Source organism: Hydractinia symbiolongicarpus, chromosome 4 (assembly GCF_029227915.1).
Source record: "Hydractinia symbiolongicarpus strain clone_291-10 chromosome 4, HSymV2.1, whole genome shotgun sequence".
Taxonomy (NCBI): domain Eukaryota; kingdom Metazoa; phylum Cnidaria; class Hydrozoa; order Anthoathecata; family Hydractiniidae; genus Hydractinia; species Hydractinia symbiolongicarpus.
This window is the reverse complement of record NC_079878.1, coordinates 262089-288102: the sequence shown is the minus strand read 5'-3', so window position 1 is coordinate 288102 and position 26014 is coordinate 262089. Positions and strand designations below refer to the sequence as shown.

Here is a 26014-nt window from a genome sequence, read left to right as displayed (position 1 = left end):
TGTAGGCATTTGTATGACCACAGTTATTTAAACATGATTATCAACAAAATTTCCATAAAAATCAAAAGTTAATGGAAAACCAAAAATTAAAATAGAAACATACCTTCAAAAAATTTCTCGATAACATCAGTGTAGGCAGTCAAAAAGGTTTTTGACGTCAAACCAGTTATGATGTTATTTGGCTTGTTTACCATACCAATCAAATCAACTTTGTTTACTTTATTACCAGCACCTATCATAATGGTGTCCACACCTTGATTCTGCAACTTCGTTCTTGCTAAAGCAACCAATGTCTTATCTGCAAATCCTGACACATCTGTAAATAGAACTAAGAATTTCAAATTGTTCTTCTGCCCATTTGGGAAAATTGAATCAGCTGCTGCGTCCATTCCACGTTCTATAGCAGCACCATTTTTTGATGGCTTTAAATTGTTTACATATTTTCTAATGTATGGTGTTACAAAGTGTTCGTTAAAATTTTTTACAATAAATGCATTGCGGTCATATGTCAACAATCCAATGTTAACATAACCATTTTCGATTTGATATTGATAAGAATCAAGAAAATGGTTGACAAATTCTTTTTGACGATTAAACAAAACATCAGCATCAGGTCCATATCCACCCAAAGCGAACACAACATCAAATGCAAATGGTTTATTTGGTGCATATCCTAGTAAAAAAATAAGTGTTCAAAATGATGCTCCATAATTCCTACTTTGCTTATTTTAGAAATATGTGCGAAATAACAAGTTAGATTTCAAGACTCGCAGATGTTTATGTTTTGCATAGAAGATTCTGAACAGTTTTATAACAACATATAAAGATATTTAGGATATCTACAAAGGCTTTTACAACTTTTATAAATATACTGGTCGATAAGGCCCGTGGAAAAATCCACTCAGGCAGGAAAAAAAATTTTGATGACGTCAGCAACCCATCCACTAAAATAAATTTAGAATTTTGTTTTCATATTGCCTCTTTTGTGGAGAGCTTAAAGCGCTGATCAAGAAAATGTATATGATCATGTGCTTTTGATGAGCGGTTAATGAGATATAAAGGTTTAAAAATTTTGCAGACGTCTGCAATGGCCTCGTCCAAACCGAATTTTTTTTTTAGAAATTTGTACACCTGTTGCCTTCATCATATAGATTTTAAAACGCTGATCAAGAAAATGTATAGGATTATATACTTTTTACAAACTGTTGCTGAGATATTAAGGTTTGAAGGTTTTTAGATGACGTCATAAACCGTCCATTCCGAAACGGATTTGGTGACCCAGATTTGGGAAATTTACCAAATTGGTCCTAAGTGGTTCCTAGTTACCCACGCGGTGAAAAATCATTGACGTCACCACCTCGTTTCCAAGTTATTTAGCCTCAAATTTTTAGTTGCACTGTAATGGCCTCATTAATTTAATATAGGATATTGACATTAAAGGTGTTATTGACGTCGCGCCATAACGTCAGAAAACTTAGCATATTAGACATGCATTTTTCGGCAACATCAAAGGAAAATGAGCACATCCACTTTGCCTGTTACGGACAGACACAGTCTCTGTATTATTATAAATATATATGCAAATGCTAAGAATTTTTTATGACAAAAATAGCAATTTTTAAAATATGTTCAAAAGCGTTTTAAGAGTTATATAACAAAATACAGTTTACATTATTTTCACAGTTTTCACAATTTTTTGCCTATAAAACAAAACATTTTTCACATCCAAGTGTTAATAACACCTCATCACTATAGTGTTAAGATATTGTCTCATCATAAAATGAAAAACCTATTTTTTAATTATTAACAACAATTGGGATACATACTACAGACGCCTTGGTTTGCCACTGTAATTTTGGCTTGTCTATTGCAAGATTCAGATTTAAGATGGCAATCATTGATATAGGTTCTGTAATTAGACCCACAAACTGGCTTAAACTCTTTGTCACATTGATGAAAACATTTGCATGTAGTTTTTCCACTTGATACATCACAGGTTGCATAATTGTGGCAATTTTTAGTGGCACATGATCCTTTGCCTAAAAGCAAATATTTTTATAGATTTTTATATTAACTTTTACTAACAACTACAAGCTTTATTTATAACAAAAGAAAAAACATACCACATTCTCCCATTGATTGAACTTTAATGTATTTCTTTCGATTGCATGAAGCTTTTTGCATTTCACATTCATTGTTATAGGTTTTCCCATCATCACCACAAACAGGAGAAAATTCTTTGGTGCACACAATTGAACATTGACATTGAAAGCTGTTTCCAACTTCCTCACAACGGCCATAATAAGGACAACTTATACCAGTACACATTTCTACGAAAAATAATACATTATTATGTATGTACAGGGCTGCCTAAAGGACATGTTAACATAGTGCAAAATTGCATGACGCAAAAACTTACCAATATTCATATTGCATCTAACTAATTCAATTCGCAGGCTAGATTTTGGTAAACATAGTCCGCACCAACCACCACATTTAGCAGATATTTGCAAACCTTTATCATTGTTGAATCCACTTATTTTCATGCCAGGTGTTTCAGATTTAACAGTCCATTCAACATTGTCTTTTACCTTTAAACCTGTTCCTGTCAGATCAATCATGAATCCTCCCTTTCTGCATTCTTGATTTAGACTTGCAGAATAGCAATCACCAGCTGTACCAAAAGGTATGGGAGAACCATTTGAATTAGTCTCCGCATATTGGTAATCATCTTGAACAATAGCCATGGAGTTGAAGTTAACTCTAACCTGGACATGTATATCAGAATATTAGGATCATTTTCCCAACTGAGATTTAAAAAAAAGGTATATACTCTTTAAAGGTTTTCTGTACAAAAAAACTTGATATTTCCTTTAAAGAATAACTCCAACCCATCCCATCCTGCTTTAACAACAGAAATTTTCAATATATAGGTTCCATGCACTTAGAATTACTGGCTAACAAACTTGATGTAATTGAAAAATAAAAATGAAAAACATGTTCACTTTCAAAAAAAACAACAAAAAAACAGCTTATTAGGAAATCTAAAAACAAACCTTGTTAAATCGAGTAATACCAGATTTGCTATAGACAATGCTATTTTGAGGGCTGATGCATTCATCTTTATACTTTGAAGCAAATGGCATTCTTTTGTCATAAATGATAGCATAATTGTTAACAGGGCCAGTTGGAAGTGTGATGTAATCTTTTGGATTGTTTGTATTCATACCATGGCAATAAACTTTGATTGGAAAATTGCAGGACTTGACAGGATTGAAAAAATATTCGCCGTCAAGATGAGCATACCCAGAATCACGTAAATCTTTGCAACTGAACAGGTCTAAAAAGATTTTAAAAGGATTATTATATGAAGAAGGTGAAACAATCTGATTGCTTCTAATAATTATAAACCAATATCTGGTTTTCCTAACTTTTATTGATACATACATGCTTTTTTATCAGCATATAATGCCTATAAGCATATTAAGGCTCAGATACGAGAATTGCTTAAGCAATATGCTATGCATATTGCCCAGCCTTGGTGAATCCTTCTCATGTGTGTTTTTCTCGTGTTATGTGTATTTTAATTTTCTAATCTCTTATACGCAATAAGACTTAATGCACACCACTTTAATGTCTGAACTTGCTTTCTGCAATTATACATTTAATTTTGTCTCTGTTCTTTTACTAAAAGAAAAGGGATCATTTCAACTTTCAAGTTTTTTTTCCAATAAACATATTGTAAGAATATTCTAAGCTTGATTGTGTTTTTCACATAAACATATCTAAGCCTCATTTTGAATTTTCAGTTACTTAGAAAACTACAACACGTATTAGAGATATTGATTACAAAATTAGTTTGTTATTATTGTGAAGATAATGATAAAGCTTTAGCAGTGGCATTAGAAAACAGATTCTTTTCTAAAGTAGTAGAAGTTAATTACCAGAATTGATTTTTTTTTGTTAATTTTTAGTAAAATTGTGAATGAGAAATTTTAACAATGTGTTCTAGATTTTAAGGGCAAAGTTTTACATAGACAAACATTTTAGAACCAAAAAAGTTGTTAAAGTACTTACTACAAACTCCGCGATAAGAAATTGTAATTTTTCTTTGTTTGATGCAAGAATTATGCCTCATAACACATTCATTTGGATATGTGTAATCATCATCACCACAAACTGGATCGTATTCTTTTGTGCAAAATATCTTATGACATGAACAGAATGCAAGACCTGTGTATGGATGAATGTCGCAGTGACCACCATAGGAACATTTCTTGGAACATGTGGCTTCTGCAGCTCGTCTTTTACGAGCTGAAACTCCAAAGCCATTGTTGCCATCTAAATATAAGTAAAAAAATACATAAATTTGCATTAACAAAGTCTCTTTACATACATAGTTCTAATCCCGTTAAATACCAATTACATGATTTTTTTTAAAAAAAAAATTGAAAGCTTGAATACAATTTTGGTGTAAAATAGTGTAAACCTGAAAAGATTGAGTATAGTAAGATTGAAATAAGACAAAAGCCTGCAGGACTGAATTACACAGTCATTTTATATATATAAAAAATTCTGATCTAATATATATATGCTATCTGTGTCTGTCTGTTTGTCTCTATAACTTTCGCAAAGATTTCATATGCCTCATTTCTTAAACAACAATACCTTTATTATTACTAATTATTATTACTGAATCTATTGGATTGCAATTTTCAGTTAGATATAAATTAAGAAAAGATAAGAATAAGTGATGTATATTTCTTTACTAATAATAAGGGGAATTCTATCTGTCTGTCTGCTAAAAAATAGTTCTGGCACACATACATAGGGTAAATGGGATAATAATAAAATTGAGAGATTTATACAGATATAAAGATGCAAAAAGCACTGCAATTAATGTTTGTTAGACAGTTCTTTTTTGGAGAAAATGTTTTACCAATATTAGCTAAATGTAAGATTCCACAAAGTTCTTACATATATATTGCTATTAAGATGACTTTAGATTTTTATATTCTTCACTATTTCAGTATTTTCAAGCTTAATTTAAGTCCACTTAATTATCTAGACCAAACCGTAGATATTTTTTCTCTGATCAACTGAAAAAAAAATTTTCCTTGGTGGCAATTTACATTGTCTTGCTTCTCTCTAAAAGAACATGTTCAGCAAAGGCAAAAAAGCACTAAAATCTTAAATAACTTTAATTTACTGGCATCGCATCCCTTGTATGTATCAAGTATGTTAAATCCCAATGTTGAATCAGGATTTGAAATATTTATCAATTATTAAATTAGAGTGTCCTTTTAACAAGTTAAAAATATACTGTCAAATTAATCAATTATGGAAAACCTTATAAATCGGGATCTCTCTCTCATATTTGACATTTCTCTTATTGCACATTTTGATATGCATAAAACTTATATATAGTGTGTTCTTTACAGAAAATTATAATATATATCTAGCAGTTTTCCTTGACTGACTCAAATTTAAATCTCATTACCAACAACAAGAAAATTTCTTACTCCACTAAGTTTCGTTGTGAATCGCCGATTAGCATTCTCAGAAAACAATCTGATTGCACATCAAGAAGTCTGCAACAACCTGCAACACTGGTATTCGAATGTTTCGCGCGGTGAACCACATGGATATGTTTACTTTTATTTCTCGGTTTAATTAACCGTTGCCGAAAAACAAACTTAAGATATAAGCCGGCAGACAAAGCAACTTATAAACGAAAGTAAAGTTTCGTCAACCTCGTTCCCATTTCTATCATCAGTATCTTATTTGATGGTTTGCCGCGTTGGATAAAATGGCCTGGAAAAGAATTTCTAAACATGTTTGTGTTTTTAATATGTTTGTTGTCTTTTCTGTGATGATACACTACTATTTTTACATTGTGGTCCTTTGGTTACTATGATGCAGCAAAGATACTACTCGACTGATCTGAAGTACGTCTAACCTCAAAACTCAAACGCGTATGATCTTTTTCCTTCTCTCTAAAGCCTATTTCCTGTCGAAGAAAAAAGTGCTACACGTTTTTTTACAAGGAACACGATGTTTCTTAACTTGATTTGATTATTGGTAATTTAAACCGCTAACTTGCAAAATATTAAGATAATTAAAAAATATATTGATAGATTGTAAGGTCTATTACTGAAAAGAATTTTAAAGCTATAAAACAGGGAACATACTCCATAAATTTTCGGAAGATTTCATGCATAGTTTAAAAAACAGTTCCAGGGTTAATGTAAAATATATGTCTCTATTTAAAAAAAAGGTGGCGCGCGGTAGCATTTGTGACTCTGGTTTTTCCTAGGCTTTGTTTATGCATTTCCGTCGACTATTTTTCAACTAGGAGAAAAGACGAAACAACATCGTCTTTTTTAATATCCTTTATAAAGAATTTAAAAAGAAATAAAATAAAAGAAGGATGTTATTATAAAAATTATGGTATTGAAAATAAGGTGTTAACTTTTTTCAAACACAAAGTAGGAAGGAGAAAAACTAAATATTTCTAGTTTTCACAGGTAATTTTTTTTTAAAAAAAAATGACAAATATACCTTTGAATGTCAACAAATTGTTTAATGTGCCTAAAAGTTTGTATCCTCTATTTAGATAGAATACCAATCTTTGTCCGGTCTGTAGAATATCACATTTCTCTTGATACTCAGCAGTTATACTAATAGAAATATTTTTCTGGTCTTGAAAGTATTCATTTCCACTTAATACTTCATCAACATTGATATCTGCATACGTGAAATTACGATTTATTTCGCGTATACTTCCACTGATTGTAACATCAGCAATATGTCTAACATCCTTCTCCTCAGGACATATAAGAAAGTTCTTCTTTTCAATAATTTCTGCTCGCGTACAAATTAACACTTGTACAACCAAAAAAATGGAACAAAAAATTCTCCACTTTTCCATTTTTCTTCTTTTACTACTATCTCTACTTCATGCTGTTCCCGAATTTGAATACCACATGTAATAATAGAGAAAAAGAAGTTACAATGAAACAAATAATGTTAAATGACTTTTAAATCAAAACTTGTTTCAATTTTACCAGAATACCACTGTTATCTCGGCCGTTTCAACGAAATCTTGTTTTAACTGAGATCGTAGTATATACAAAAACTGTTTGCACAATATATTTTAAAACGCACTCCAGACAGTGAAGAAGCGTCTCGTAATAATAATTCAGGTCCGAAGATAAATTCAATGTCATAGAATACCGGACACAAGCGTTTGAGTTCCGATATCTCTCCTCCGTTGTGACTGTTTATTTTTAACACTTCATATATTGTGTAACCCTTTAAAAAAATATGTTATAAAAAGCATAGGGAAGTTCAAATCATTTAACATATCCTTGTTAATTTTGTGGAGTTTTTTTAACCATTTACTAATGCTGTTTTAGCTAACAAAAAGAGTTCGGTGGGCGAACGCTAATTTTTTTCGGCGCGAAATTTGCAGAAATTTTTTGATATCACTTGGTGTCACGTCGTGAACAATATATTTCATTGATATCCTAGGAAACACAGCTCGCTTGTTGACAATCTAAACTGTGATGTTTCTTGGGTGTTTTATTTATCAGAGCTAAATATATTTGACAGTAAAGTAATGTTATCTTTCTACATCTTTGTCAATGTTATTTTTTAACAAAGAAAGCAGTGAGAGCAAACATCACAAAATAACAAGTAAGAAATGACGCTGCCGAGAGCCCTTGTCAAAAAATTGTTTAAACATCACAGCATACCGTATCCTAAAAATCCTTTTTACTGTCTGGTAAAGGCTGTCAAAATTGTTTTAGAGATCTGAAGAAAACAAATTAAAAAACTGGGGTAAAACATTCCCTTTTAATTTGAAAATACTGAAAACTTTTTTATCGGTATATTGTATAGCGTTTTTTTTTTATGTCTTAGTGTCTTTATTTAATGATGATGTTTTTTTTTAAAAAAAATTCTTAACACCTCAAAAAAGACTTTAAGCCTTGTAAATAAAATCCGAAACACGAAATCGTTGTTAGGCGCGTTCAAGTACACACCGCATCAGAAGCTTATAGTAGGGAGAAAACAATTGTATTTCTGTCATGAAATACGTCACACTTTTGCTTGTCAAATATCGTAAGTGACATCAAATAGCGTAAAGGAAGTGCGGCGATACATTCAACCTCAACTGTCTCAGTTTGAAAGAAAACAAAAGATGCAAATTATTGTTTTATTGTCGGCTTTGTTTTGACATTTCACACGAGGATTTGGGAACTAGATTACACGTAATAAACAAACCATCGAACCCAATCTATTTATGTGAGTTGATTATGATGTCAGGAGAACTTTTGAAGATAGAGTGGGTATTGAATTAAACAGTTTAGAAATGTAGGCTTTCTAAGGTGGGAATGTGCAATCGAAATAAATAAAACTTTAACTAAATAAAGAAACGAGAATACCAAATAAGGCATTGCCATGCAAAAAATTAGGAAGTGAAGAAGAGAGAAGGGCACCATTGAAAATGCTCATTTAACTATCCGGAACGTGATACTTGGCTATAAATTTCTCCAATCTCCTCAGTACTCCTTATACTAAGTCCGGTTGTTATTTGAATGTAGAAATAATATGCCTGATTATTAGATAGGTGAACAGTACAATTAGTATTTAGAATCTGGCAGGAATAACAGCAGCTAATTTTATTCATGGTCCCAACGCCTCTTTTCTTTTTCATATGGCTATACGACTCTTTGTTTCAATGATAAAGATGACAGGGTTTGGAAAGGGGATTAAGTACAGTATGGAGGTTCAGCATATTTATCAAGCATCTTACTTGATGATTTAATTATTAAATGCTCTTCGACTACTTAAGAACAAATTCTGAAAATAAATTCTGTCTCTATGTTTTTGTTTACACGTAAATGAAAGCTTTTCTCTATCTGCTAAATTTTAGAAATTTTCACCACTTTCTTTGTAGATCAGAAAACCACATAAAAATAAAAGAAGGCAATTCCGTGATAAGAACTGTGTCAACCTCAATCCCAGGGGCCGTAGCGTTTTTTATATAAAAAAACGCTGCAAGCCTTGGGTTCGAGGTTGGAACTGTGTCACTTTAGTATCATAGGAACGTGGTAACAAAGTGGTAAACGCAGAAAAGTAGACAGACAAAGTTTATGTTCATATATAAACCGACTGATAGCCTTGTGGTAGAGCGTTCGCTTCCAGTGCGGGGGTCTTGGGCTCAAACCCCGACCGAGTCATGCCAGAGACCATAAAATACGAAACCATCCTTTCTGCTTATAGCGTTCAGCATGAGAATAGGATTGATATCTTGGGCGGTTGTCTAGTTAGTGATTGCTGTGCCTGCACGATTTTTGTAGCTTAGATAGGATCTTGAAATGCACTAGGACTCCCTTCGCAGGACCCTTGTTGATGGCAGTACCAATAGGAACCTGAAGAGGTTATCCTGTCTTGGTCTTACCAAAATAAAACACTATTTATAAGTTTGTTGACACAAGGAACTACATAGGTTATATCCTTTTCTTTATTAAATTCACGCACTTTGAGACTTGCATTTTCATAATAGACATAATAGACAACCAATTTTAGGGGCCTTGGGCCAAAATCTGTTAGTACCAAATTTCAAAAGAAAGTGATGAATAATGAGGAAATTAGTTTTAGTGATTTATCACAATAAACGTTCATAGGCATCTCGCTATCAAGTTTTATAGCATGCTTAACTCTGTTATCTTTATATATTTTTGGCTCGTAATCCTGGGGAGAGGAAGTCGTTTACCGCGTGAGACTGGTGAGAGGAAGTTGTTTACCGCGTGAGGCATGGTTTTGGAGTTTCCCAGAACAAACATGTCTGCGGCTAAGAAATATTTGATGACTTTACAAGCATCAGTCAGCATTCCAAAAAAGGAGGGAAAGTCGGCGAGTTGAATTCTTTGCTTCTACGCGCCCGTGAAAGTTCATAAAAGTATTACAAAGATGTAGGGAATAAAAACTTATAGTTCTGGTCTGCAAAATATTTAGTAAAAAGTTTACGAAGTTCAATTACAACTTAATATCTCCATTAAAAATAACGAATTGAATTGGTATGTAAAATCAGTGTATCTAATCTATAAAATACACAGCAATTCAAAAGTGACATAGCCCCCGAGCAGAAATGACCTCTCCGCACCTGAACACAGCTTCAATAGGCTTATCATTTAAATAAGCTGAAGCTGTCATAGATAAATATTGACAAGCCATATTAAATCACTTTTATTCGTCGTAGTATCTCGTAGAAATCCTGCCCCTTTGTTACACCCTTTAGATACAATTTCAATTTTCAACAATCGCCCCGAAAATTTTAAACAATCTGGATAGGCAAATAAATAATAGATAATACTCTATGATCTTACCCGGGTAAAAAAAAAGACCAAATGTTGTTTTTCCCTAAGTAGCTAAGCAATGTTTAGTGCGAAAAATAATTTTTTGTATTAAAAGAAAGTTTCACTTTTTTTTAATTTTTCAGATGGATCAAGTGGCTGACAGTTGTTAATAACATAACGCGTTTTTTAAACGATGTTATAACTAAACAATTAGCTTCATCGCTTTTTTGCTATAGCACGATATCACTGGGTTGCTATGAGAGTAGGTTGACGTCAAACAGGGCGGAGTTGAAGTGGGTCTGTCCTTATTAAACAGTGAGTAATAACACCAATCACTCTATACAAATACTTGTACAACTTCCAAAAAAACAGTCTACAAGTTACTTCTGTTTATTATGAAAATGTCTCTCCTCCTCTTGCTTTTATATTACTTGGCGAGATCTCAGCTAAGTTTCCATTACTTTGAATTTCATGTTTCTTCTCCACGGAGGTTATTATCACTTCACGTCCACATTTGCTTTGGACTTGAGGTCAAATAATTCATCGAAAACTACAAAAATAAATATAGCTATATATCTACATTTTATAAAAAGTAACAAAGGAAATAATAATAAAACAATTATAATATTAAAATAATACACAACAACCTATTTTAAGCTGACTAAGCAATTTTCAACACTTGTGGTTTTCGCATTCTACTAAAAACTAACCTCTCTCGAAAATAAGGGGTAAACATAAGATTGTTATCGTAAGAAGTTTCCCAACCCGGACTGACAAATAGTCTCGTGACAATTGTTTACATCTTGACTAAATTCTAGTTCTTTATTAACACATTGATATTTTCGCCCTATATTTATGAACAGAAAGCAACAATTCCCTACAAATGAAACAATTTGGTCGAAAAATGCAAAAGCTTAATTAAAGCTATGACTTGTTTTATCGGGATCTAGGTAACCGGGCCAACTCAATTTGTGTTATAACAAGTTTTGTTTTATGAGAATTTGTTAACGAAGATCTCGGCAAACCGAGCCAGCCTGTTTTACCAGATTGACTTTCCATTATTAAGGGCAGCAGAGTAATGTGATCAAGTTCTACTGGAAATCCATAAACTACCTCATTGTACTTCTTGTCTTAACGCTTCGACTTCGCTCTCCGTTTCCACGATAGCTCGTTCAATCTCGTAATTTTTACTAACCAAACCAATCCAACTAAATACAAGTAAAAAGAAGTAAATGATAACACCGATCTCAAAAACAAAAGCGCTATTTCAGATATGCATTGAAAACAGAAGGTCCAAGAAAAGAAAAATAACTAGAATTTATTCCAAACAGCATAAAAGAAAAGTGGAACGTGGTTCGAAGGACCCAGGATTCTAGGGCTCTACAGAGTGGGATCCGGGATACAGGTTACATTTTTTAATGCATATGAGAAATATGAGAACTTTGTGCTCTATTCAAAATATACATCTGTAGCTATGTCTATGCGGATTGTGACTTCGTACAGCGACATCCCTACTTCGAACAGGTGAAAGTAACATAAATAAATACACAAAAGTATAGGCAAGAGTAGTTAAACAAACAAAACAATAGCCGGGATAGCCAGCGTAATTTTTCTTATCGTCGGAAATCAGACGAATAAGCTGTTCAACTCAATTTAATTTCCTTAGAAAAAGCTTAGTTAATTAGGCTAGCAAGAAAAAGAATAAAACGCCGAAAGAATCGAAAAGAATTCTATGCCCTGCAAGACAAATATGTGGGAAAGTATAAGAATTCATTCAGATTGACTGTTAAATTTAGACAGCTATATTAATCCAGTTTCTTTTCACCAGGTCTGAAACTAATACAAAAGCTTTAAACTACTTCCGTTTTGCGATGCTAAACATTGTTCCTTCGCTATTTTTATTGTCATGTAAATTTGTTAGCACTCTCGGATCTATAACGTATCTTTTTCTAGAAGAACCAAATCATTGCAAAAAACTAAGTCTCTCACTGGCGTTCTCTTTATTCCATATTTCTGTTTGCAGCATTATGGTTTTCGTATTTTTTTAAAATCCAAAACTTGCCCCGCTAGCGTCCCTGGATATTGGGTCGCACTTTGCCGTATGCCTATACCGAACAGGGTGGCCACAGACTTTAAATTTCAAAAATTTTAGGACATCTTTAAGAACTCAGGGGTATTGCAGTCAAATAACTAACAAACGCATTCCGTATTATAGAAGATTTTGCCAAAATTCAGAAGGAAATGAAAAGTTACTAACAATTAAGCCTCTCCTTTTTTGGATAGATCGGCTGTTTATTGAAATTTACAGTACTTATATATAATTTATTAATCCTGTTGCAAGATACACATGTATTCAATCTTTTTTACACAAAAAAACGGAGTATGGGAGCCAACATAAACAATTTTAGGAGGAATTAATATTTTATTTCCAAATTTTAAGTTATTCAGGTCTTAGGAGAGTCTCCATTTTTTTTTTAGGTTATTTAGTACATTTGAAAATATCATTCGAGAGTAAAGAAACCTATTACCTTTCCTCTAACCTCTGTAATTCAGATCCAGCTTTTTTCTAAAACAATAAAAAGAAGACCATAGCTTGTGTTAACTGTGGACTTTGGGAAACAAAACCGATTGATGTAACCAATAAAAACAAATATTATATGTGGGGATATTTTCGCAGCCGGGGGAGGGGGGGGGGAGGGGATCCTAACAAAACAAATTTCCTGCCAATATTTGTACAGAACATAAATCACCACACTACTGGAGTGCGTTTAGTTGATCTCCTTTCTGAAGGTAATGCACATAATGCAGCGGCACAAAAAAAAACTGATCTGTAATTGTAAAGCTGCGCGTATGTCACAAACGTTTACGTTGGCCAAAGTTGAGAAGATTCTACTTGACTCGTTCGAACTTTAGCAACACAAAATTCGCGGTAATCGTAATTTTTCACAAAAGTTAAAATACGCGAAAAATTTTTTACCTGTTAGCTAAATTTATATCTTTAGGTTCGTAAAAAAATTGTTTTATTTATATACTAAAGTAGTACTTCTATCCCACCTAAATAAACATTTTCTTTTAAAAATATTTAAAATTTTTGATAATTCGCGAATGTTTATGCCAGCCAAATATAAAAAAACGAAATTTTTGTGTTAGTCATGAAGTTTTATCTCTTTTGGAATTCAATCCCAATGTTTGGCTTTTCTTTCTCTTCCAGATGGCTCCAAATAGGCTTACAACATTACTTTTAAAGTGGGGCGGTGTGGAGAATTAAACCTGAATCCTTATGATTACAGGTTGACAGTTCTACCACTACACAATTTACTTTGTTTTACACAAGTCTGTAACCGCAAATTTGAGATTATTATAGCAGACTTCACTTGAGTTTACCAGGTAAAAAACGTAATAAGTAGACTTACAATATCAGTTCTACAAAACAAATTATCAGAGTGTGCAATGTATATGATTTAGAATATGCATTTAGAATTAAAAAATTACGCTTGCAATATACCTGTACAGTTTTTCGATCCCAATTGATTTCTTGGATGTGTCGTCTAGAAAAATACACAAAAAAATAAGAAACAAAAACCAGCAATTGGAACATCTGGTAAAAAAATGTAACCTCAACAAACACAAAATTTACATGTAAAAATTCATGAAAAGACGTTTCAATTAAAGTTAAGAAATTTTTCTATAGTGAACACTTTTTCGCTAAGCCTAAATATTTTGAAACCCTTAACATACAAGAGATATAATATAACAATTTTGGACATTCTACCCCCTCTAACTGTAACTATGTTACACTAACGCCAAAGATATGTAAAGCAATGCTTTAATTTGCTTGCCTACCACACAAATCTGTTTAGTAAGCCGGAGTAAGAACCCGAAACTGAAATTTTATGATTACAGGTTAAATGCATTACCACTATAGCATTTCCGCATCATCTCCAAAAAAAAGAGAATTATGATGTCTGAATTCTGGTTAAATTATGACATTTAAGTGAATTTTTCACATAATTATACATAAATTAGTTGTGTATCCATAGGGATATTTTATGCGTGCTTAGGATAAAGTAGGGATTCGACACATACTTTGAACAAAACACAGCTGCTTTTTTTTATAAAATTAATTTACACTAAGGTGCGTCTAGGTGATTTTTTGAAATGGAGCAACGTTATTTCTATTTTGCGGTAAGAACAGTTTGTAGTTTATCTTTAGTTTATCTTTTTCTAGTATTTCTGACTAGGTTTTTATACATTTTGATTTATGGCAAAAAAATATTAGAGCCATTGTAATTGGCACATTAAAGAAAATTCTAACAACCGCCAAAGTCGCACTGTTTCCTCCGCAAATACTTTCTTTCCAAATTTTTGCGTTCTCAAAAAATTGTGTCAAATAATTCTCTCATAAGCAGTATTTACAGTACATATATCAATATTAATTTTCTCCAAAGAAATGTTTAAGGCCACAAAATATGAGGGGAACGGAGCTTTGTTCACCACAAGGGTAATGGTGGGTAATGGGGGTAATTTTTCATTTCCCCCTAATTTCTTGTTTAGGGCAATGATAGGCTAATGATAAACAAACAACCTAACAACTAAAAATAATGTTAACGAAAGAGAAAAACGATTTCCCGACTTCTCCCATGCAAATTTTTTTTTGAATATTCGCCATTGTAAACACTTGCGAAGATTCGGCAAACTTGCTCCTATTGTGTGCCATTTTATTTCATTGATAAAAACTCAAAGGTTTAATCAACTGCAAGTTCCGGCTACAGTCTGTTAGTCTTGAGGTAAGTATAATAGACATAATAGAACACTTTTGATGTTGGTCATGTAAAATTATCTCAATTACTATTGGCGAGGGAAAATAAAAGCATAACCATGGGGCGCGAGTGAAGTTTTGTGAATTGCATTTTCTATTCTTTACGCAAAAATACGGAGTGTTACAAGCAAACGCTAAAATATATTCATGAAATATTATTACTCTTGGCTATCGAAAAATCGTTCCTGCTATTTAAAAAATAGGGACATGTTATCAGAACAACCGTTACCTATTATTTTTATAACTGATGGCATGCAATGCATGGGAAACTGAGCTGAGTATAGCTGAAGTTGTTGTATATGTACCAACTATGTACCAACACAGAAGTCACATTAATAACAGTTGTTCTTAACACGAAAGTGCCTATCCTGTACAAATATTTGGATAAAAAAATGAAGTAGGGTGCTCAGCGTAATTTGACTCAAATGCTTACTTTATTTCTGCGTGTTTTCTTTGCTGTGCTTCAAACATGCGTTGTAGGACATCGCAATGGCACCTCCAAGAATTCGCTCCATACTGTGACAACAATTCCAAGTTGGCTACCCTAAGAATTAAAAACTCTGGTATTATTATCCAGATAAGAAGATTGAACTGGCTGGGGCACTTGGAAAGAATGGAGGAGAATAATTGGGTAAGAAAGTGTAGAGACTTGATAGTTCCTGGGGCAAAGCCTGGAGGCAGACCGAGAAAGACTTGGCAGGAGGTTATAAGGACAGACTTGATACAGAGGAAGTTAAGTTTAGATCTAACACAGTCTAGATCAGATTGGAAGAGGGTCATTAATATACCCCATCCAATCCATGCTAGCATGGAAAACGGACGTTAAGCCGAGAATGATGATGATATTATAAGTTGACTATTCTGTGAATACTAAACAGTTTTGGCGTTTTACTGTTTAAGACCAATAAAACACTTAAATACATTGACGAAAAAAAGATCTTATTATTTAGTTGCACATCTTGAAAATTCTGACAATACCTTTCAGCTTGATGCTCAAGCTGTGCCATTGAGTTTTTCAAACACTCAGACCATGCAGAAAGATCTGTTTTCTGAGCAGCAGCTGGTTGGGGTAATTCATATCTGCAAGGAGTGAATAACAACAGGTTAAGTAAAATACAAAAAGAGTGGCCAAGAATTTATCTGAATGGGTAGTACTTAAAGTGCAAAATGCTTTAATATCGCTTTTTTAAAGCAAATGCAAAAAAATCTGTGAAATTTTTTACACGCAAAGTCATGAAATAAATCTAACTATTGTACCACATAAAGCAACTCGCAACATCAGAACATCACTATAAGTCATAACTACAAATCTGCCAAACCTAAATCATAAAAAATTCATATCTTTACCTCTTCATGCTCAGAAGTTCCATGGGCTGTCTGTTGGATATTCTATCAAATTCTTGCTTCATCAACTTTGTCTATCAAAAATCAAAGAAATATCTCTTTTAGCGGTTTGAAACAAAGAGACAGATCTTTCTTGCTTTAACTAAAATCTTTTGCATGTTATCTGAAAAATCTCATTTACACATAAATTTTTTGGCTAGTTCACTCTTGGCTAGCTCAAATTTTAATTGTCCGATTCCCAAAATAAAATCTGTACACAAAATTAAATGTTAAGTGTTTAGTAATTTCCAGAAATCAACATCAAAGCTTAAATGTACAAAACACATTTTACCTCTCCCCTGCAAAACCTTTGATAGGCTTTTCCAAATGGTATCAAACTTAGCACACTTATATAGTATGAACCGCACACACAGTATTATTGAGGCATGCAATTCTTTGCACGCCTACCAAAAATTTTACAACATAGCCTGGTTGTGAGTTTCAAGTTCTAAGGATAATCCTAATGAATTATAAGGATTTTATAGAAATTTAAGGTTTTCTTTTAAGTAATGCCAATATCTAAGACTGCGATTTTGCATGTAGGTGCCTATTAGATAAATTCAAAAACTCAGTTAAGTATAATAAGCATTAACATACCAAAAAGAATAATAAAAAAAAGAAGCGGGTTAATATTAAAATTATAACTTCTTCTTAATGGAAAGTGAATCACTGAAAATAAATTTAATTGATTAGCAAAATATTTTCTAACAAAATGTTTGAAAATGACACAATCTGCAAAACATTCTGCTTGCAGAAATTTCTAACATAAAAGAAATTTTTGAATTTCTTAAACGGCCAAATTACAGGGGCTCTTTTGCAATAAAATTCTAATTGCATATCTATTATTACCTCAAACAAACTGTAATTAGGTGTTGGCATAAATTCCAAGTAATTTTTGGTTGGACGATATCTTTTCACTTCTTCCTCTATCAGCTCATTGACCTAAAATATTAAATAATATTGATTCATATATTTTGTTTTTCAATGGATATCAGGCTTGTTCAGCGTGTGATCGTACGTGCACGCCTTGGCACACGTCTAAATCGTTTAGGCGTGTGATTAATCGCATGCCTGAAAAATGAATATTGAGTTTTGAAAATCAACCTATAGAATCCATTTTGTAGCATGCGATGGCAGCCCTTGAAATATTTTTTTGAGATTCGTCAGACAAAATGTCCGCCACATTTCCAGTTCGTCGAACATGTCTATAGCTCGTTTAGAACTTTTGTAGAACAAAGCGTCCGATAGATTTCTGTCTTGGTCGAACACTTTTAAATCTCAGAATTATTGAATAGTCCTGGTCCTTTTAATCCACAAGCAAGCCTATAGCCAACCTGACCATCCTAGCTAATTCAAAATAAACAATAAATTTATGAAAATAACAGTATAGTCATGCATACTATTTCGTACATAAGGAAGTTAAGATTGAGAGAGTCGCTATACGTAGACGCTCGATTATCGTGTTTGGGGTTCACGATTTAAAACGTCCCCCACTTGTTTAGCGCAACAATGATCAACTTACTTGATTTGCACATGCGAATCATCGCACACCTACTCAAATATTCCTGAAAAAGACCAGGATATCAGGAATTTTCTCTACTATAATTATAAATTCCAGACATTTTGAATATCAAAACTTTGAGTTAAATGGTCAGGGTGTAATCCAACAACTTGAAACAATGACTTTATTATTATTAGGAATTTCATCAAGCCTCCCATGTAAATAATGTATTCTTTATAGGTATTTTCTCTCTGCTTATTTAACAAGAAATCTTCAGGAAAATTAAGGTGTGGCAATCCCTTTTCATAGCTAAAAGGGCTAGATTTTCATTTCTTGGATTGTAGGCAGGCAAAAAAGAATATGGTTATAGAAAAATCGAAACATTATTCTATAGGCAGACATCACTCAACCAACTACATTTATTTGAATTTTATCAAATTGGAACAGCTTAACTAATAAGATACAAGAAATATTATTATAAATATTATGCAAAACACATAAAACGGTGCATAGTTTTGTGCGGTGCAAATTAAAAACAAATTTTTTAAGAATATATATATATATAAATATATTTAGACCAAAATAATTGCTACCATTTTTGTTATTAAAGTAAAAAAAATATTTTTTTTTATTTTATTTTTTTTATATATAAATATATATTTAACTAGTCAATAAACCCTTGGAAAAATCCACTTAGACAGGATAACAGTAAAAAAGAACCGTTGTTTAAATTTTGATGACATCAGCAAGGAACTGTCAAGAGACAAAATATGTGGTTTTGATAAGCGGTTAATGAGATATAAGGGTTTAAAATTTTTGCTGACGTCAGCAAAGGCCCGTCAAAACCCCCCAAAATTTTTTTTCAGAAATTTGTATACCTGTTGCCTTCATCGTATAGATCTTGAAACGATGATCAAGAAAATGTATAGGATTATGTACTTTTGATAAACGGTTGCAGAGATATTAAGGTTTGAATGTTTTTTGATGACGTCATCAACCTGTCCATTCTGAAACGGATTGGGAAACCAGGTTTTGGAAAATTTCCCAAATTGGTCCTAGGTGCTCCCTAGTTACCTATGCGGTGAAAAATCATTGACGTCACAACCTCCTTTCCAAGTTATTTGGCCTCTAAGTTTTAGGTGCACTGTAATGGCTTCATTAATTGAATATAGGATATTGACGTTAAAGTAGTGTTATTGACGTCACACCATAACGTCAGAAAATTTAACATATTAGATATAAGTTTTTCGGTGACATCAAAGGAAAATGACGATATCCACTTTGCCTGTTACAGACACAGACACACAGACACACTCTCCGTATTATTATAAGAGATAGTCGATAAGGCCCATGAAAAAATCCACTTAGGCAAAAGGCCTATGAAAAATAGGTTGCTTTAGATGTTTTTCTGACGTCAGCAGTGCATATAAAAATAAATGCTTTTAAAATCTTACACAAAATGTCAAATATCAAATTGCATTAAATCCTCCACACAAATCTTACGCAAAAAAAAGAACAGCTTGCAAGGTGTAAAATCAAGTTGATAAAAAGTTACAACAATGACACTGAGAACATCGACACTCACAACACCAACCTCACAAAACTGACAGTAAGAACACCTACAGTTACAACACTGACAGTCACAACACCAACAGCCACAACACGGATAATAACAATGTCAGAAAAAACACAACTCAAATATGTACATCTTATAAATGATTATGTTGAAAACCCTTAGTATTTTATTCTAAAATGTCAAAAAGATGGCCTGCAAGAGTTAGCACAAATCAACAAAAATAATTTTTTTACACATTTTAAATACTGTCATTCCTTTAGAAGCTTATACGAAAATATGAAAAAGCCATAGTTTTGAAAACGTCAAATTTAAATCTAGAAAAATCAGTCATTTCTGTTGTATACCATCCTCTTCCACAAAAATTTACACAAAATGTAAAAATCAACCAGTTAAGAACACAAAAATTTTCTCTTTTAGTTCCGTACTACCCTTTACTAACAATTTTAAACCTTAATGTCAAAAAATCAATGAGCAAAGAATAAACTTGAATCAACAAAGGTCAACAAAATGTGTAGAGCTTGAAACAATAATCAAAATAATGTATAGAATCATGTACAACAGCAACAATAATAATAAAGTCAGAAATAACACATCTCAAATATTTTCTTCATTGAAAACTTTTAATAATTCAATCAGAAGTGTCAAAAAACATCAAATTTATATCTGGAAAATGATTTCTTCGATTACATACTATCCTGTTCCCAAAAAATATACACAAATTGTAAAAATGAACAGGTTAAGAACACAAAAGTTTTTTCCTTAGTATGATGATCTGTAGTGACCTTTACCAACCATTTAAAAGTGAATGTCAAAAATGAATAAGGAGTAAATTTGAATCAACAAAGATATTATTTTTGGAAAACAGAGTGTATATACGATCCGTCCTCACAAAAGTAAACACAAAATGTAAAACAGATCGGTTTTTGAGGAGCACATCCAAATCAACAAAAAATCAGTTCATTTAGCATGTTCTATATTGCCATTGCCCATAAATCTTCCAAAAAAAGGTTATGAAACACATCAAATTATAGAAAAATCAGGCATTACATAAAATATAAAAAACAAAAAAGTTTTAGTCAAAACAATTACTAATTTTTTCATCAGCACTAAGCACAGTTTTTACTACAATTTTAAAATTCTTAACAAAAACGTGAAACCATGGAATTTTCTTCCAGCAAAAATGACATCAAATATATATAGTTTAGTTCTTCCCAACAAAAGTTTATATTACGAACTATGAAAAAGCCATTAGCTTTACACAACAGCCTTTAGTGGAGGCCAATTCCACAAAATTTGTTCTTTCAGTATATTGCGTGTGGTTTTTTCCCCACAAAATTTTACAAAAATTTTTAAAAAACAGTAGTTTGCAACACAAACAAAAACAGGAACAACCTTACCATCCTCTCATAAATTAAAATAAAGTCATAAACCCACGTAAATTTTCAATCAAATGTCTACAACTCCCTGTTAAAATAACCTGGTATTGTAGATGTAGGCTGACAAAATTTTAGCAGGATGTCAGAAACAAAACAATAAAAAATAACACACACGCTTTAAATTCTGAAAAAATTTATTGCACTGGTCATATTGCACGTAGTCTCCTGTGAAAATGTGAAAATAATTTTACTCTTATGGGCATAAAAATACATCCTACTATCCTGCAAAATCTCAAGTCTTTGAAAGATTTTGTAGGTAGCTAGCTAGCTTGTTACATCATAATTCGTGATCATAAAAGAAAAGAAGTTTGGAAACTAAGGTAGCTAGCTATAGATAATTAAAAAAGAGGAATAACAATATAAGTCATAGGTTAGAGCTAGCCATGGGATGATGAGCAGGCATTGGAGGCTAACATTAGCTAAGAGCCCCAGTTAAATATACTTAAACTGGGAATACTTAGCTAAAACTAAGGCTAGCTATTTATGCTTAGTAAAACACATATAAAGAGAAACAATAGTAATGTAAAAATAACAAAATTACAGTGATCAGTAAGTTCAACATACCAAAGTTTTCCGTTTGTTAGTCAGCTAACAGCTTTATGTAACATTTTGAATTTTCGGACAAACACATTAGTTACGCGCCAGGGGAGACATTAATTATGCAACAAAAACATAAACAAATATGGTGGCTAGGTTTTTTTTTAAAAAAAAGCGCTAAAATATAAAACTAAGAATTTGAGACTTTTCTAGGAAAATGCGAGTCTGCTTGCTCCAGTGACATAAAACTAAACGTCTGAAAACATCAAAGTTCTTACTATTATTGATTTTAAATCCACTTCAAACTCTAGCCTTTATTTTCTACTTCTAACTTTACTACTTTACTTCTAGCTCTAGCTATCAATTCTTACTTCACTTCTTGGACTTTTCTTTCTCTGAATTACCTTTTTGCACTTTTTTTCCAGACGAAGGGCCGTTCTTTTGTTGTTGTTTTTTTCGGTGTCGAGGGACACCATTTTTGTAAAGAAAGCTGTTAAATTTATTTCAGCAAATCAAGTTGCTCCATTTTGATCACGTGATGTAAACAAAGTAAACCCGCTAGCAAAATGGTATAACTTTTTCGGAGACTTCAAAGGAAATGTTGGCTACATCAAAGGAAAATGAACACATCCACTTTGCCTGTCACAGACAGACGGACACACTTGTCGTATTATTATATTGATGCATTCTTGAAAAAAATACTATCTCATGAATATGTGATTTTTCATATGAAAATTTTTATAAACACTAAATGAGATATGATTTATACTAAATAAGAACCACCTGATCTCAAACAAAATGCAAGAATTATAACCACTAAGCTACAGGGCCACACATGTTTAAACCCACACAACTCTTGCAATTGCATGTGCAATTCAAGTAACGCGTGCGATGTAAAACGCATGTGCAAAGAATGTTACGCATGCGATACGGGCTCCTTTTTCAGGTCATCACAAGCAAATAGGCAAAAATATGCTTCGCTTGGGTTTCGTTTTTAAAATTGTTTGAATAAAAATAACACTTGAGGCATAAAGAAAAAGTTAAATTAAATTCGGACCTGCTATGGTTTTCAATTGTTTTGTCAAATGAAGAAATTATCTACAATTAAATCCAAAATAAAATGTCTGCTCTGCCTGTAAGTGCAGTTTTGCAGACTTGCTATATCCGTGCTCCGTGGGCGTTCACCTCCGCATTAATTTAAAACCGCATGACTGGATTTCTTGTGTAAGACCTGGTTACCAACGACGAAGGGGACAGGCAAAAGGGATTTATGTCTGACAAGTCTCCAAAAATTATTTCGAGGGCTGTCATCACACACTACAAAATGGATTTTATACGTTGATTTTCAAAACTCAAATTATTTTTTTTTCAGGCGTGCAATTAATCACACGCCTAAAACGATTTAGGTGTGTTAAGGCATGCACGTGCGATCGCACGCCTCTTCTGAAAGAGCCTGCTATTTTATTTTACAAACTTAGTTTAAAGCACGCTACATTATTATCTAGAATGCTTCTTTTCATTGAAATCGCACAAAAAGAACCAGGTGCATTATTTGATATGATTTTTAGATTTAATATTTGAAAATAATATTGAGAAGTTTTTTATTGGCACTTAGGTTTCGTTAGGGTTAAACCTAAAGTATAAATTAGCATGTATATATATATTGTCTGTAACAGCGATGTAGGGAAGATTCTTTTCTAATGTTTATATAATTTTGTTATCCATTTATATTTTAACAATCACAGTGCGTATGATACAATGAATTGTAGCAATTGAGATGAGATAGTTGCATGCGTTTTACTAATTGTATTTTTTATTTATTTTTCATATTTTCAATGGCTACCTGTTGCTTGATGATAGAGAAAATTGTCATCTAATACATTTAATTTTAACATTTTATATTATTTTCATCAGTAATTATCAGTAAGTCCTGGGTACTAAGTTGTGAAATACATGCCAATAACACCTAAAAATGATACTATATTACCAGAAGGACATCAATTTCTATTTCTTTTTTTGCTTCTTTCAACATTTTAAACAAACATTTTAAACACTAAAAAATCACACATGCAAAAAAATAACATTTGCAATAAATCGATCATCATAGCACGTCTAAATTAAACTACATATGCGAATAGCAGCATATGCACTGAAATATTCCTGACATGGACTGATTGTCCCATATTTGGTTGATTAAAGCAATGCGCAACACAGGAATATGCAACCCCTTTTCTTTCTTTAAACAAAACAAAAATGGGGAAGACAACATAACTAAAGGTCTTTTGAAAGGCGTTAATGAATAACAATGATGAAATCTAGGTCATGCATATTTTACAAATTATGTTAGATTATGTGCTTTGTTAAGTTAGCTAAATGCGCTTCACTGCCTTGGCCAAATAATGAAAATTTCTGCTGAATGATTTGGATTTTTTACACAAATAATGATTTTTTTTACCTGGATACTCAAGCACATGTGACCATGGACAAGAAACTGTGATGTAAATTCTCTCAGCCTAATCAGAGTCTTGACCCCTCCTGTTTGTACCCAGGATAACCAAACTTTCAACTGTGGACCTATCTTTCAATGGCTTGAACCATTTGTCAGTGCTCCATCCCAACTATCAATGCATTAGGGATTGTCTCAAAATGTTCGTATGTAGTTCGTATAAATGGTATAAAAAACTTCGTATCGATTTATTAAATCTTTCGTATCATTTTTTTTTAATATGAACTTTTTCGTATCATCAAAATTAAAAGTTCGTATTATTTAAAATAAAGTTCGTATAAAAATACGAAGTTCGTTTATTGGCTATAATTGGACTATTATCTATAGTCTTTATATTGAGATTTTTTTAACAACTATAAAGTCTGATTCGTTATACGAACTTTGTATATTTTCATTGGACTTATTATCTAAGGTCTTTAGGGATCGTCTCCACGTCATCGTAGAAAGCAAAAAGATCACCGTAGATCATTTAAAATCATGAAAACAGGATTGTAGAAAGCGAAAAGTTTGCTGTGGAATATTTAAAATTCATGAAAACGGGATGGTAGAAAATCAAAAGATCTCTGTAGATTGTTTAAAAATCATTAAAAGCGGATTGTAGAAAACGAAACGTTCGCGGTAGATCGTTTAAAAACCATGAAAACAGGATCGTAGAAAACGAAAAGATCGCCGTAGATTGTTTAAAAATTCATGAAAACAGAATCGTAGAAATCGAAAAAATCGCCATAGATCGTTTAAAAATCATGAAAATGGGATCGTGGAAGCTAAGAGATCGCTGTAGATTGTGTAGATTGAACCTATGAATACGCAATTTTGCAGTCTTTTCAAAAAAGTCAACCTTGTATATTTTAATTCTTTTGTTTCTGGTTTCGTATTGAAATAATTATGCACAATTACAACGGTACTTTTGAAGTTCGTTTCAAGATTGTATAGCAACTTACTTCGTTTAAAGTTTGTATCATTTCATTTTGTATGATAAAAAACTTCGTTTAATTTCGTATCATGTATTAAAAAAGTTTGTATAAACTTCGCTTATATTTTTTATTTTAAAGGATGAATGGAAGTGTCAAAATAGAGAAGAGAAGTGTTTCGTTATATAGAAGAGAAGTGTTTTTGATTTGGAAGAGAAGTGAGCCATAGGGGCCATCGTAGTATTATCTTCAAGGGCTGTACATAGGCATTGATAGCTGGGCTGTCCAGTCTTTCAACGCTCTGACTTAACTTTTGACAGAGCACCCTGCTTACAAACGGGATGGTGAAGCATTGATAGTTGGGCTGGCATTGAAAGATGGGACAGAACATCCAGCTCCCTGTATTTTCTATAGCTAGCTAATCTAGCACGGGTTAAAGGATAGAAAATGCCAATAGTGGGCTGAATGATAGTTTACTCTAATTGGGAAAAGTTTCCCGACTGACAAGGGAGACCTGTAATGAAGCTAGCTAGCTATCTATTTACCTTGTTGTTTTACATTATTAACTAACATTGAAAAAAGATTCAACATTGAGATCATGGTCAGCAGAATACTCTTAACCCATATCAAATCAATTAAAAACATGTAAAACTAAAGTAAATATTATGACAGGAATACACAAAGTCTGCAACGTACCATGTCACGAACACCTGGTTCATCATAACCCTGATCAACATAAGGTAAAGCGTCAGGAACGACTTCATGGCTCATATGTGCGTGAGTAGCCATCTTGTTTGCGAATGGCTGTTGTTCGCACAGCCTTTGTGTATACAAGCATCAAACACTAACAGACTTTCGCAACGTGCTTTTCCCCAGGGGTTCTTTTCTACACGACAGACATCCCGTGTCAGATGATCGCAGAGAGGATAAGCACCCCTGCGCCCCCCACCCCTAGGATTTTCTAAAAAACAAAAATTCCTG

The 26014-nt window shown here is 32.7% G+C and overlaps 2 protein-coding genes across 5 annotated transcripts in view; both read right to left on the bottom strand.

Moving 5' to 3' along the window:
- The window catches only part of LOC130640729 (uncharacterized), a 115934-nt gene extending 108665 nt beyond the window's left edge, over nucleotides 1-7269 (bottom strand). For all 4 annotated transcript variants that reach the window (XM_057447251.1, XM_057447252.1, XM_057447253.1 and 1 more), the window contains exons 1-7: nucleotides 6562-7269; nucleotides 4078-4341; nucleotides 3057-3340; nucleotides 2420-2768; nucleotides 2124-2330; nucleotides 1827-2039; nucleotides 104-673 (exon numbers count right to left, since the gene is read on the bottom strand). In XM_057447251.1, coding sequence (XP_057303234.1) covers nucleotides 104-673; nucleotides 1827-2039; nucleotides 2124-2330; nucleotides 2420-2768; nucleotides 3057-3340; nucleotides 4078-4341; nucleotides 6562-6931 — 2257 coding nt within the window. In that variant the 5' untranslated portion in view covers nucleotides 6932-7269. The remainder of the gene's footprint in view (nucleotides 1-103; nucleotides 674-1826; nucleotides 2040-2123; nucleotides 2331-2419; nucleotides 2769-3056; nucleotides 3341-4077; nucleotides 4342-6561) is intronic.
- A 3431-nt stretch (nucleotides 7270-10700) lies between these two features.
- LOC130640728 (pre-mRNA-splicing factor SPF27-like) lies at nucleotides 10701-25878 on the bottom strand. The gene is made up of 9 exons (XM_057447250.1): nucleotides 25730-25878; nucleotides 17416-17508; nucleotides 16531-16601; nucleotides 16162-16263; nucleotides 15617-15727; nucleotides 13870-13912; nucleotides 12893-12930; nucleotides 11478-11572; nucleotides 10701-10914 (listed from the first exon to the last, which is right to left on the bottom strand). Exons 1-8 carry the CDS (start codon nucleotides 25820-25822, stop codon nucleotides 11479-11481), a joined length of 645 nt encoding a protein of 214 aa, XP_057303233.1. The 5' UTR covers nucleotides 25823-25878; the 3' UTR covers nucleotides 10701-10914; nucleotide 11478.
- Nucleotides 25879-26014: the final 136 nt, after the last annotated feature.

Bases quoted from the DNA above. Each gene is read 5' to 3' on its own strand.
- LOC130640728 (XM_057447250.1), bottom strand. From the start codon at position 25,822: ATGGCTACTCACGCACATATGAGCCATGAAGTCGTTCCTGACGCTTTA. The intron at 17,509-25,729 runs GTACGTTGCAGA...TTAATATTTTAG, and splicing joins AACCAGGTGTTCGTGACATG to GTCAATGAGCTGATAGAGGA. The intron at 16,602-17,415 runs GTAATAATAGAT...GATTTTTGATAG, and splicing joins CTAATTACAGTTTGTTTGAG to ACAAAGTTGATGAAGCAAGA.